This window comes from Haemorhous mexicanus, chromosome 5 (genome assembly GCF_027477595.1).
Source record: "Haemorhous mexicanus isolate bHaeMex1 chromosome 5, bHaeMex1.pri, whole genome shotgun sequence".
Taxonomy (NCBI): Eukaryota; Metazoa; Chordata; class Aves; order Passeriformes; family Fringillidae; genus Haemorhous; species Haemorhous mexicanus.
Genome location: NC_082345.1, coordinates 64,308,482 through 64,320,623, shown reverse-complemented (window position 1 = coordinate 64,320,623; position 12,142 = coordinate 64,308,482). Strand labels below are relative to the sequence as shown.

The following is a 12,142-nucleotide window of genomic DNA, read 5'->3' as shown; positions in this document are numbered from 1 at the left end:
ATGCAGTTATTAAAAGAGTTGTTTTTCATGCTACCTCAGCTGAATTTAAAAACTCCATTATAGCTGGAATTAATATTGTAACAAAACCATAGCTAATTAGCCTCTTGGGACTCTTGAGTTTTCACATTACTGAATATAATAGCCAAAGAACTGGAAGTCCTTTGCAGAAGATCAGAAAAGAAAAAAATAATCAAATGTGGTACATACATGTTAATCAGTTAAGTCAGTCATGATTTTTTTCAAGAAAATTATTTTACAGGGAGAATTTGTGGTTGGGGCAGATGGAGAGGGAAACGGGAGAGGAAGAGATAGAGAAAATGCTCAAGCAAACAAAAATTCTGTGACTAGAATAGTTTTTTGAAGACTACAGACCCAGGTTCAAGATCCTGCTTTGCCCCTACTCTCCAACATGTTCTTTCAGTACTTTTCTTTCTCCACAAGCAACTGTGTAAGTAGTCATTTTTGACGCTCAGCTGAACACCCCAATAGTAAAGGGAAATGACAGCCTGCTGTGGAAGTGACAGGAGAATTTAATCAAATAATAACTGCATTGAATTTCAGTGATCCCCAAAAGTACCAAATCCTAAGTTTACGAGAACAGTGAACAAAAAATTACATTTGCTGTAGACAGTGACAGAAAAGAGAAGAAAATACCCTTCCTCTATAAATTCTGTTACAAAACTGCAGTAGGAAAAATATCCTGAAGTTTCCATCACCTGTCATCAGTAATGAAAACAATCTAAAAATTATTGACTCTTTCCAGAATAAGAGAGGTTATTTTCTTTACTTAATATTTACTTGGGTGAAGTCATTTAAACTTTATTAACAGGAGCATAGCCAGTAGATTGAGGGAAATTATTGTCCCCTTTTACTCAGCACTTACTGGCATCCAGTCAGAATACAGCATCTAAGTTTTGAGCCCTTTGGTAGAACAGGGAAACTTTCCTGTGGTACCTTCTATCTTAAAATAACACAAAATCCTTTTTTGAAATGCATAATCAGGGGTGGAAAGCATACCAACAGTAGGAAAACATCAAACGGATATATGAAGTGCAGTGTCCAAAATATATGTGACATCACTATCAAAATGTGGACCTGCATGGCACCATGCTAGGTACTCCCTCTGATAGCAGCAATATGTTAATTGGGTGAGATATTGACACTGGTTCCAGTGTCCCTTGTTTCACAGGCAGTGTACTCACTGCCAGCTCCTGTATCCCCACGTGGAGCAGAATGATGTTATGCAGACATGCATGCACAGAGTAATGTTAATATTGTAATTGCAAAGCAATTCTGAAAAATTCGAAATGGGCAAAATAGGTCCAAAAAGGGAGCATCATGTAGAGCCAGACACTGCTAGGAGGAGCAGCACCCAGGAAGTTGTCTCACTGGGAGCATCCTGAGGGCAAAATTAGGAAGGGTTTCTTTGAATTAAGAATGTTTAATTCAACAACTCTATTCCCTCTTCTACTTTCTTGCGAAAGCAGAAGACTTGAGGTCTTGGAAGAATCATCACCACTATTACTCAGGAAAGCAATTAATTATGCACTCTCAGTATTTTCCTTGTTGTTGAAATCACACTTACAAACTGTATTTTACAGTCCAACAGATTACAGCAGCTCTTGTGGAGTACAGGAGCAAGCACTTTGTGTCACCAGCTGCGCGTGCTTCAAGCACGGCTAAAATTGAAGCAGTCATTCCAGCAAGGCAGCTCCTGGCTACAGAGCTGCAGGTTCATTAGTTTGCTGCTTTGCAGCTGGGCTGAAGCTGAAGGGGTTGCACAAAGCTGTTTGCCAGGAGAGTTTGCTCTGTCTCTCCTGCAGCTGCAGGACCATCCCATGACTTTGCAATAGCAGTGCTCCAGCTGAGTCTCCAATTCCTTTTCCACCCTCTGGTGGGGTGTGGGCTGCACTGCTCCCTCACAGCCTCTTAGGAGTGCTTCTTCTGACCTGAGAATGAGCCATGAAAGGCTCAGGAGCCCCCAGAACTAGAGATGAAACTCTTTTTCCAAGAGGTTTAGGGTCTTGGTCAGCTCTTCTCTCGAAATGGCTTGCAAGGGGTTTGTTGTTACACTTGGTTTATGGGTCTGCCTTTGCCATGCAGAAATTTTCAAAATTCTAAATGCTGGTTTTTTACTATTGGTGGACATAGAGTGAGGGCAGACTACAGCCATAATTAGGAAACACACTATTTTTTCACATTTTGTGATGGGCAGCACTGTAATAGCTGTCAGTTTGATAATTAACATTAAGTGCTTTGGAGCCAGCCTTTAGATATGAATGTCATTTTTCCTTACTGGTACTTGCTGAAACATCCAATTCTTGTGGCACACTTCTTTTCCTGTGTCTATAATGGTAGAAATTTTGTTTTCCCTTTGTCAAAGCATTGCTTGGGATGTTCTCTAATCCAGCACAGGGGATTATCTTGCCCTGAGCTACAGTTCTGATGTGGGGAGATCAGGAGTGGGAAACGAATGACAAGGATTGAATGAAGAGATTTTACAGGGCAAAGCAGGGGCATAGAAAAGGTCAGCCATGCTTCAAAACTGTATCAGTAAAAAGAGATAAAGTGGATAAATAAAGAGCTGTGCTTGAGTGGTATACCTAGGAGTAAGTCATTTTGCCTAGTGCAGCACACAGAGGATCTTGGAGTGCTATGAGATTAAGAAAAGAAAATACACCTGTCCAGGCTCCTGACCTATTTCTAACGAAAGGATTAACTTCCACTGCCTCTAAAATATACTATTGTGCCTTCCCCCAGATCCTGTTCCAACATTAAAGGGGAATGTGGTTCTCATCCCTTCTCCACCCACAGGAAATATTAAAAGACTAAAATACTTAAATTTAAGCAATTAATCTACACTTTGCATTACAATTAGGGAAGTATTTCAGGGTATCAAGATAATTTCACTATCTGCAGCTTATGGAAAAGCATTCACAGACTTCTGGAGGTGACCAGAATGAGATTTCTGTCCCAGAGTTTTATAGAGTAAACTTGGTCCTGCCTTGTTTGTATCTTCCTGATACTTTTACTTTTTGTGTTTGGGATATAGCTTCATAGTATAAGTACTTGTGATCCCCTGTAAATCTCTTTACATATTAATTTTTTTAGGGAGAAAGCATGTGCTGTAAACAGACCTTGTTAACTTGCAATTTCCAATGCAGTTGGAAAAGTGGCAATATTTCCAGGACTTTTACTGTGGCAGGTACTGTCAATTAGCACACTTATAAAATGTAAACAAACTGAAAATACAGGCCTAATCAATAAAAATTTTTCAAAAAATAAAGATTGTCCATACTTGTTATGATCTTCCTCCTGCTTTACAAAAGAGGAGTTGTAGATTTAATTTGCCCCTACACTGCATGTGCCAGTGCCTGCTGGATTTTGAAAACAGGATAAAACAGAGTCTAATGAAAGATGTCTCTTTCATTTCTCAAAACATACAGTCTTAACTAAAAAACATAAATCCAAGATAAGCCTCTGCTGACTGCAGAAAGCAGCATTCTGAGTATTCCCATTCAGCCCAGAGGTTTTTTAAACTCCTTACAGTTTAGAGATAAAAACCAGTTTATTGATCAGTGATAGCTGTGTGATCTGTGTTTGTGCAGCAATTTCACCTATGCTCTTCCTGGGTAAGATGGTGGTTAGGGACATCATTTTATGAGACCAATCTTCAAATTCTAAAGGATACAGAGCTTTGGAAATTAGGATGTCTGTCTACCCCACCTAGGACATTTTTGGAGCACAGCAGTGAAAACCCACCCACAGTGTGCATCCCCCGTGGAAGATATTTGCAGTTTGTGGGCAAGGGATCTGGATTCTCATTTCTATGCAGCTGTGATACTCAGGTTTGAGCTGTTCTGCCTCTTCAGCTACAAAAGCACACTTTCTAAGTGTGTTTAAGCGATAGTAAAACTTGCAGCTGAAAGAAATTTCTATGTGATTTAGTTTCTCAAATCAACATAAGCAATTATCATAGTGAAATAACCTTAAGGGGTCAAAGAGGTTTTTAATATCATCAAAATACATTGTTGCAGTTTGCAGGCATGAAATATTCAATTGTCTATTTGATATTTTTTGGAGATAAATAATGGAGGATGTTAAGTGCATTACTTCCCTCTCTAGATGATTGCTGTCCTCCAGTGTATTTCTGAATGCATCCTTTGGACCTACAGGTGTTGTTCATGTGTTTTCAAAGAACAAACACTGTGACTTTTCTTAGCAAAACCCGTCAAGAGAACCAAGGTTTTTCTAATTCCACAGGACCCACTTTACTTTCATTAGAAGCATGAATTAAAGTCTATAAGTTCCATTATTTTTTCTTAGATCTTCAGCTATCCAAGGTATGTGCACTCCTTCCCACTTAGCTTCTTATGCCTGTGCTATGCAAGCAACTATGCTCCATGTCAGCACAAAATGGGATGTTTGCATTCATAGATTCATTAATCTTATAAAGAAAAGGGATTATTTTCACATGCAAGTATGCAGCATGCATACTATTTCTATTTTCCAAGTAAGTGTCACATAAAATATCCTATCATTATCGGGAAAATATTTTTTAGCCCTGATGGAAACTCTACCATACTCAAGTTTTCAGAAATCTAGATTTTTCTATAGCAATGAAATTACAGGTGTTTATATTTAATATATTCTTCCAATTAAAATCTGATATGCTGGAGCCTGCCTCTTGAATGAAAACCTTTGCATGTTTAGAGAATTGAGAATATAATAAATATTCATTTGATCCCTGTGTAACATTGAAAAGGACAGCTGGCTCAGGAAGGCTCATTTGCTTGGCTTACTGTCTATATCTGTTAACAATAGAAGAAATTGCAAGAATTTATCTGCCAGAGGATTTTAATAGATAAAGCAGAGGTTTGATTCTTTCCCCTTAACTGATACTTTTTGAAATTTAGCTACTATGTAGAAGGGGAAAACTGGAAAGTTGCTGTCTAAAAAACATAGTCTCAACAGTTGTGTCTAGAAGGACTGAATAGATGTAAAAAAATTACTGATGTAAATGAGAAAAGACTTAGATATGGTAATGTTTTCTTTAAATCCAGTCTTTTTTGCTTGTGGGTCTTTCAAATGAGGAGAAATTATTTTCATATTCAAAAAGCAAGAGGCTGATAGACATATCAGTCTTGTTGAACTTATTCATCAGTGGTTTGGGTGAAAGGACAGAGTGTACCCTCAGCAAGTTAGCTGATGTTTCAAAACTGGGAGGAGAGGCTGATACACCTGAAAGCTCTGCTGGCCAGACCTGGGCAGTCTGGAGAGTTGTGGGGACAGGAACTTAATGAAGTTCAAACAGGCAAATGCAAGGTCCTGCATTAAGGGAGGAATAAACCCAGGCACCAGCACAGGCTGGGGCTGACTTGTGGAAAGCAGCTCTGTGGAGATGGACCTGGGGGTCCTGCTGGACAGCAAGCTGCCCATGAGCTGCCACTGTGTCCTTGTGGCCAAGAAGCATAGGGATGTCCTGGGGAGCATTAGGAAGAGTGTTGCCAGCAGGTAGAGTGAGGTGGTCCTGTCCCTCCACTCAACCCTGGTGAGGCCACAACTGGGGTGCTGGGTCCAGTTCTGGGCTCCTCAGTCCTGAAAGTCATGAAACACCTGGGGAGGGCCCTGTGAAGTGCTAAGGTGCAGGGTAATAATTAGCATTGACTCCTTGACTGCAGAAAGCTGATCAATTGCTTATTCTCTGTCCTACATTATACTGTAATATACTATAATCCTATATTATACTATACTTATTAAGAATCTCGTAACCCTCACAGACAGTCCCATACAGCTTTGACCTCATTGGTCAATCAATCCAAACACCATCCAGTGTCCAATTAAGAAATCACCCTTTGGTAAACAAATCTCCATAACACTTTCCACATGTGCACAGCAGCAGGTGCAGCAAGTGGAGATAAGGATTGTTCCTCATTCTTTTCTCACAGCTTCCCAGGAATATCCTGGGACAGCTGTGTCTCTCTCTGTTCAGAGGATATGTGAATACCACACCAAGGTGGTGTGATTAGGGAACAGGAACATCTGTCCTAGAAGAAAGGCTGAGAGAGCTGGGCCTGTGCCACCTTGAGAAGAGGTGGCTGACAGGGTCTCTTAACCATTGCATACAAATGTCTTAAGGGTGGGTGTCAACAGAGTAGAGCCAAACAATGGGCATTTGGACAAAACTGAAACACAGAAAGTTCATTCTGAAAATCTCCTTTCCTCTGAGGGTGGCTGTGCAGTGGACCAGGACCCTGAAAGGTGAAGGAATCTCCTTTTCTGGAGATATTCAAAACCCATGTGACTCAACCCTGTGCAATTTGCTCTGACTGAACCTGCTTTAGCAGGAGGTTAAACTATGTGATCTCCAAAGGTCCCTCCAAACACCCTTCTGTGTTTCTGTGATATATAGTGTTAGAAGCAGTATCTGTATTCAGCAACTGCTCTGGGTTTGTGTACAGCTGACCCAAGCATATGGACACTCAGGTATAATGACACAACATTTGTTCTCTGTTCTGTGACATACAGGTGTGGTAAGGATATTAATTTAAATCATGGAGAGAAAAAATGAATGATTTTTTTCAAATAAAAATAGAGAGAAAAATGTAAGTTTCTGGAAGCAGACCTTATCCACATTCTAAATGCAAAGATTTCCTTTAAATCATTTTGTCTTTAATTTTTTAAATTTAATTTCTCTTCAATGAGCTAAGTGCTGATCATTGCACAATTAAATACATTCAGGGAAAGCCTCAGCTGCTACATGCCAACTCTGGGTCAGTTTGTGTTGTAATGCTGTAAATATCTGAGCAAGATTTAGGAGGTAAGATTAATGACTTCAAATATCAGAGAAGCTTTGGTGCTCTCAGGATTCAAATCTTCCCCCAAGTCATGAAATTTTGAAAAATACACTGCAGAAAAGTTACATTCCATTGTAAGATCTTTTGTTAGATAAGGTTTCTGCAGCATTTCTACTCTCTGCTAGATTATTTTGGGTCTGGGATTATGCCCCTGTCTTGGAAGGATCTATTTTATCTTAAGGTGGATATCCAACTATATCACTCCTGAGTATCACATTTTGCATTACATGATAGTACTAGAGAAAAAGACCCTCTATATCTATTTTGAAGGGCTGTGTGGTTTGTATACATATAAATTCATTCTTACCAATTTCCCATATTTTCAACAGTTAAAAAATACATATTAATCCATGTTTACAGTAATTTTTCCCTTGCAGTCTCATTCATTGTGTAGTCTGAGAAAACCAAGAAATTAATTGTTCTACAAAGGGGCAGCTTGTTTTCTACATTTACTTTTAGCAAAATCAATGGGTGTCTTGTAAAAAAAAGTCACAAATCCAATTCTCTCTGTATAGACTGCTAATATTAAATGCTGTTCAGGTAACTCAGTGTTTTGAAATAAGCGGATCAGATTCTCTGCAAAGTCTCATCCAGGCACGGGCTGCCACTCTTTAATATATACATGTGTTTGGAGAACAGCTTGTGGTGAATTGTTAAAAGAGGCATGAATAGTTCAGTAAAAATTTTTAAGGGTGATAGAAAACATTTACCACTACTCAGGCAATTTGGAACTTCATTTAAAAGGTTACACCATTAAATGCTCTGCTCAGATAAAAATAAGACCCCGAAGATGCAATTTAAGAAAAAAAAAATTATTGTATGTCAACAAAACCCTAATTAAATGCCAGACATGGGAGGTTTCTTTCCAAGAAGAGACCTGCCATGCTGGGAGAGACCAAGCAGCCACACAGCTCCTTGCTGTCCCTTTGCTGTGACCAGCAGTAGAGAGAACAGCACATACAGCAGACAAGACCTTTCCCAGGCATTGTGTCAGCTTTTACAGCCAAGATTTTCTGCTTTAATCAGCAATGTGTCCACCCCCATAAATTGATCTAATCCCTTTTTGAATTCTTTTATTCTTCTGCCCCTCCAGAAGGTTGCCCCAAATTCTCTTTTGCAAGGTGAAGGCAGGGAGTTCATGGGAAATTCCTTTGAGCAGAGGCTGTTTTCTTCTTTGAAAGAGGCTGTTTCTCCTTTGAGCAGAAGCTGTTTGCTTCTGACTTCCATGCTTCCCTTCTCTGAATCTTTGTGAGTTCATTGCTATGGTTTTTGAGATGAGGATACTGAAAGAATCAGCAATACTCGGACTTTAGGTGCACAGCATTAACTAGCAATAGTTTGTTTCACTTGTTACTCTTTTACAGCTCTTAGTGTCATATTGACTGTTTTAATGAGTTTATGCTTTTAGAGAAGTAGGCACACATTTCAAGGTCTCTTGAGTGATAATCATTAATTTAGGACTCATAGCTGCTTTATCTTAGGCAGGGTTATTTTTTCCTTACTTGCATCATCTTGAATTTCTTTTCATGAGATCCCGTCTGCCACTTCAGTCAACCCACTCCCTGCTGACAGTTTACAGCTCTTCCCCACTTGTTTTAGATGTGACCATTCTGAACAATAAAAATTCTCCATTATGGAAATTCACAGTTCATTTCTACCTTTGCTCCTTAGCTTTTACCTAATTAATCCCCTATGAGACTAGCTCCTTCTTAACCCTTTGAAGTAAGTATTTCACCACCAAAGGCTCTCTAAAAATTGAAAGTTTTCTAATATATTTTAACATGGGTTTTTTTTGTGGACAACATACGCATCAGATAATCTGTGTCCCTTAGAAGAATTCATGCTTGTAACAAAAAGCCCTAAATGAATCCTCCCTTCCCAAGGAAGCATTTGGGACCATGGCAGCCAGGATATTGTGGCTTAGGAGGGCTGTCAGGCAGAGTTCCACTGGGAAGAGAAGCAAAGAACAGAAACTTCTCAGGATAACATTACTGGGAGGGAAGGAGCCAGGAGATAAATGTCTTCTCATATTATCTAGAAATGTGCATGAACCAGTTTCTGCTGTGTGCCCATGAGCTCCTCCAGTAAGTCCCTAGATTTGCCCATAAAACCCTATAGAGCATAGCAGTGTAACCTTGAATCCAACAGAGATTCAGATTCCTTCTGCACAATTTTCTACTTTGCAGCAAGATCAAATGGCAACATATGGCCCCAATACAGCCTGAGAAGAGGAGCATTAATTCCTCAAATAGCAAAGTGGAGTAGAAAAGGTACCTTGACAGACACAAGCTTTTATCTGATGTCACCTACTGTTGACCCTTTCATAGCACAACAGAATGCAGGGAGTTCAGGGGTACCAAAACATTTAGAGTAGGTACCTTTATCAGGAAGGTGAGGACTTTTAGGCTTAAAGGGAAGAAGAAAAAAACACCAAGTTCCTCCTCTTTCTCTCTCCCTTCCTTTGTCTCAGGATTTGGATCTGAGCTAGAGTCTCGTGGCTCTCCCACCTCCAGCTTCAGTTTCAGCAGACAGCTCCAACATGCAGACATCTGCTCTATTCACTTGTCAGGTACAAGAAGTCCAACAAAAAATTTTTCTGCCAAATTAATGGGACATCCCACCCCCCACCCTCCCACACCGCTTACTAATGAAATTATGTATCTACTTAAATATTTAGGCTAGCAAAAACATCTTTAGGTTTAGAAATGGCAAGCATGGAAATTTTAGTTGTGGCATCTCTACCATACTTCCCCTTCTTTCTTACTATCAAAATTCTTACTTTTTTACATAAGACAGTCTCATTTTCAGATCTCCACTAATATATAGTAAAGACATGACAATTTCAGACATATCTTTTATTACATATGCCAGAAACAGGCAGATTTTAATATTAGTTTAAGTGATTCTTGCTGATGCTTTAAGAATAGATTTGATGAAAAAAGCTCTTTGTAAACATAAACTGTTTAAGAGTCAAGTTACTCTTTTATTTCTTTGCTCACTGATATGTATGTATTGGCAGTTATATCTCTTCATTAAGGGCAAAATAAACACAATTTTTTGTAGAAATTGTGTCTATACGTATTTAGTATATTTTAAAACATAGATATGTTTAGACATTGTGACATAAATTCAGTGTTTATTTTCTAAGCAACAATGCATTTCTGAAGTACATTTGTTTTGTCTGTGTTAGTAAAGTTGTGTTTTAATTTACATTCATGCCTGAACCATAGTGGTAAAGAAGCATGCAGCTTGATTGTGGCTTGCACTTCAGAGAACTCACTTATATTTTCAGTGTTCCAAAAATTAATTTTTAACACTGTAAACAACACTTACATCCATACTAGAGACAAAAGTCATTTTGAGGTATGTCTATTGTGACTTTATATCCGATGTGCAGTCTGTGTTAGTCACCAAAACCTCAGTAAATGTCTATCAGGGTGCTGAAAAATTTCTTCTGCAGCAGTGTATTCTGAACACAGCTCCTGTTAGAGCTCTGGTTTATGTGAGCATTGATAGCCTAGATATTTCCCAAAAAGTGTTTGAACCTTTTCTTTCATTTTTCCAAGTTCTCTGTAGATAATTAAATGTTAAAGTTATATTATTTTTGAAAAAAGAAACACACTGGTTTTAAACACCAGTTTAAAGGTGGATAGTGAGGCTGAGCTGCTTTGTGCTGTTTTCCAGGACTGAAGTATGGGACTGCAGAGGAATACTCAAACACCATTAGGATATAATTAGACTATATAGTCATTTAATTATGATAAGCATATTTATGAGTACTTGGGAGAAAGAAAAATAGATTGCTCTATTATCTTCTGGGTTTTAGTTAAAAAACAGACGATAATAGAGTACAAACACTGGTCAAAAAATCAAGAACAATATTTATCAAATTCAATGGAAAATGAGAGAAGAGGCAGAACAAGAGCATGGATGGAGTAAACAGAAAGGTGAAGAACCACAGAGGAGAGCAAAAGGAGAAGCTTTGTTCTGTAATGTTTTAAGAGGGCTGAGATCTTTTCATGTAGTACATGTCTATGTACTCATAGCTAACTGTCAATTCAATTCTATTCATTTATTATTGATACCTAATTAGAGAGCTGCACATCTCAATACATCTTCAATATTATTTTTCTTTATCAATAAACATGTTTGAATGGAGGAGAACAATTTCATGTACCCTGGGCATTTTCAGTAACAATGTTTTATATATAAAATAAATAATATTTCTTGTGCCTCTATTGCAACATGCGAATAGAGAAATTCTGTAAAACAGGAGGTGGGAGACAATTTATGACTGCTACTTATTGTATAAATTTATACCCTTTCCCTGTTTTAATGCCTTATTGTTTTCCTGATCTGCTTATTAGGTTGTTTCATGCTAGGCTTGCTAAATAGCTGAATTATAAACTTTGGACTTCATATGTACATGCCATGTGATTATATTCATCTGCATTCTGAATTTTTAGTGAAAAAACACAGTACCATGTTACTGCAAATGACATTGCATAAGATTTTATTTTCTTATATTCTTTTACACAAGCTGCTTTTTAATTCATATAGAACTTCCTTCTAAAATGAATTCATTTTCTTTTATTTGTGAACATCACCACTTGTTTCAGCCCATGCTAACTGTGTCTATTGTCTCTTGTCTAGCTGTACCCCATAAAATAGGGCGGATAATTGATGGAAGCCCTGCGGATCGCTGTGCAAAACTTAAAGTTGGAGACCGGATCTTAGCTGTGAATGGCCAGTCTATTATTAACATGCCTCATGCAGATATTGTGAAGCTAATTAAAGATGCAGGTCTCAGTGTAACTCTTCGCATCATTCCTCAGGAGGGTAAGTCAATGGCCCTTAAAGACAGGAAGAAAATTTTAAGTAGCCTCCAATTAGCTTAAATTATGTCACCACTTGAAAGAGCATCTTTTGTTCTCCTTCCTCTGCTGTAACGTGCAGCACACCAGAATTATGAGCTTAGAACTAGCTCAGATAGGATCTGAATTCTTGAAAAGGTTTCAGGTTATGAAAGGGGTATTTAAAGCAAACCTGGAGAAACCTAACAGAGAGAGAGAAAGAGGATGTTAAGGTCTTTTGCAAGAATTGTCTTCTACATGGAAAAGCACTCTACAAGAGAGCCAAGTTTTGAGATCATTCCCTTAAATCTTGCTAGAAGCCAAGCCAAAGTTTGACAAAGTGATTCACAAGAGACTGCAATGGCTGTCACCAGGCATGTTCAGCTACCAGCTACGTGTGACAAAAAGTGATGTGAAGGAAGAGTCCAGATT

The 12,142-nt window shown here is 38.5% G+C and overlaps 1 protein-coding gene across 3 annotated transcripts in view; it reads left to right on the top strand.

The window, feature by feature from the left end:
- The window catches only part of MAGI2 (membrane associated guanylate kinase, WW and PDZ domain containing 2), a 697,971-nt gene that overhangs the window by 639,370 nt on the left and 46,459 nt on the right, over positions 1-12,142 (top strand). For all 3 annotated transcript variants that reach the window (XM_059847430.1, XM_059847429.1, XM_059847431.1), the window contains one exon: positions 11,511-11,696. In XM_059847430.1, coding sequence (XP_059703413.1) covers positions 11,511-11,696 — 186 coding nt within the window. The remainder of the gene's footprint in view (positions 1-11,510; positions 11,697-12,142) is intronic.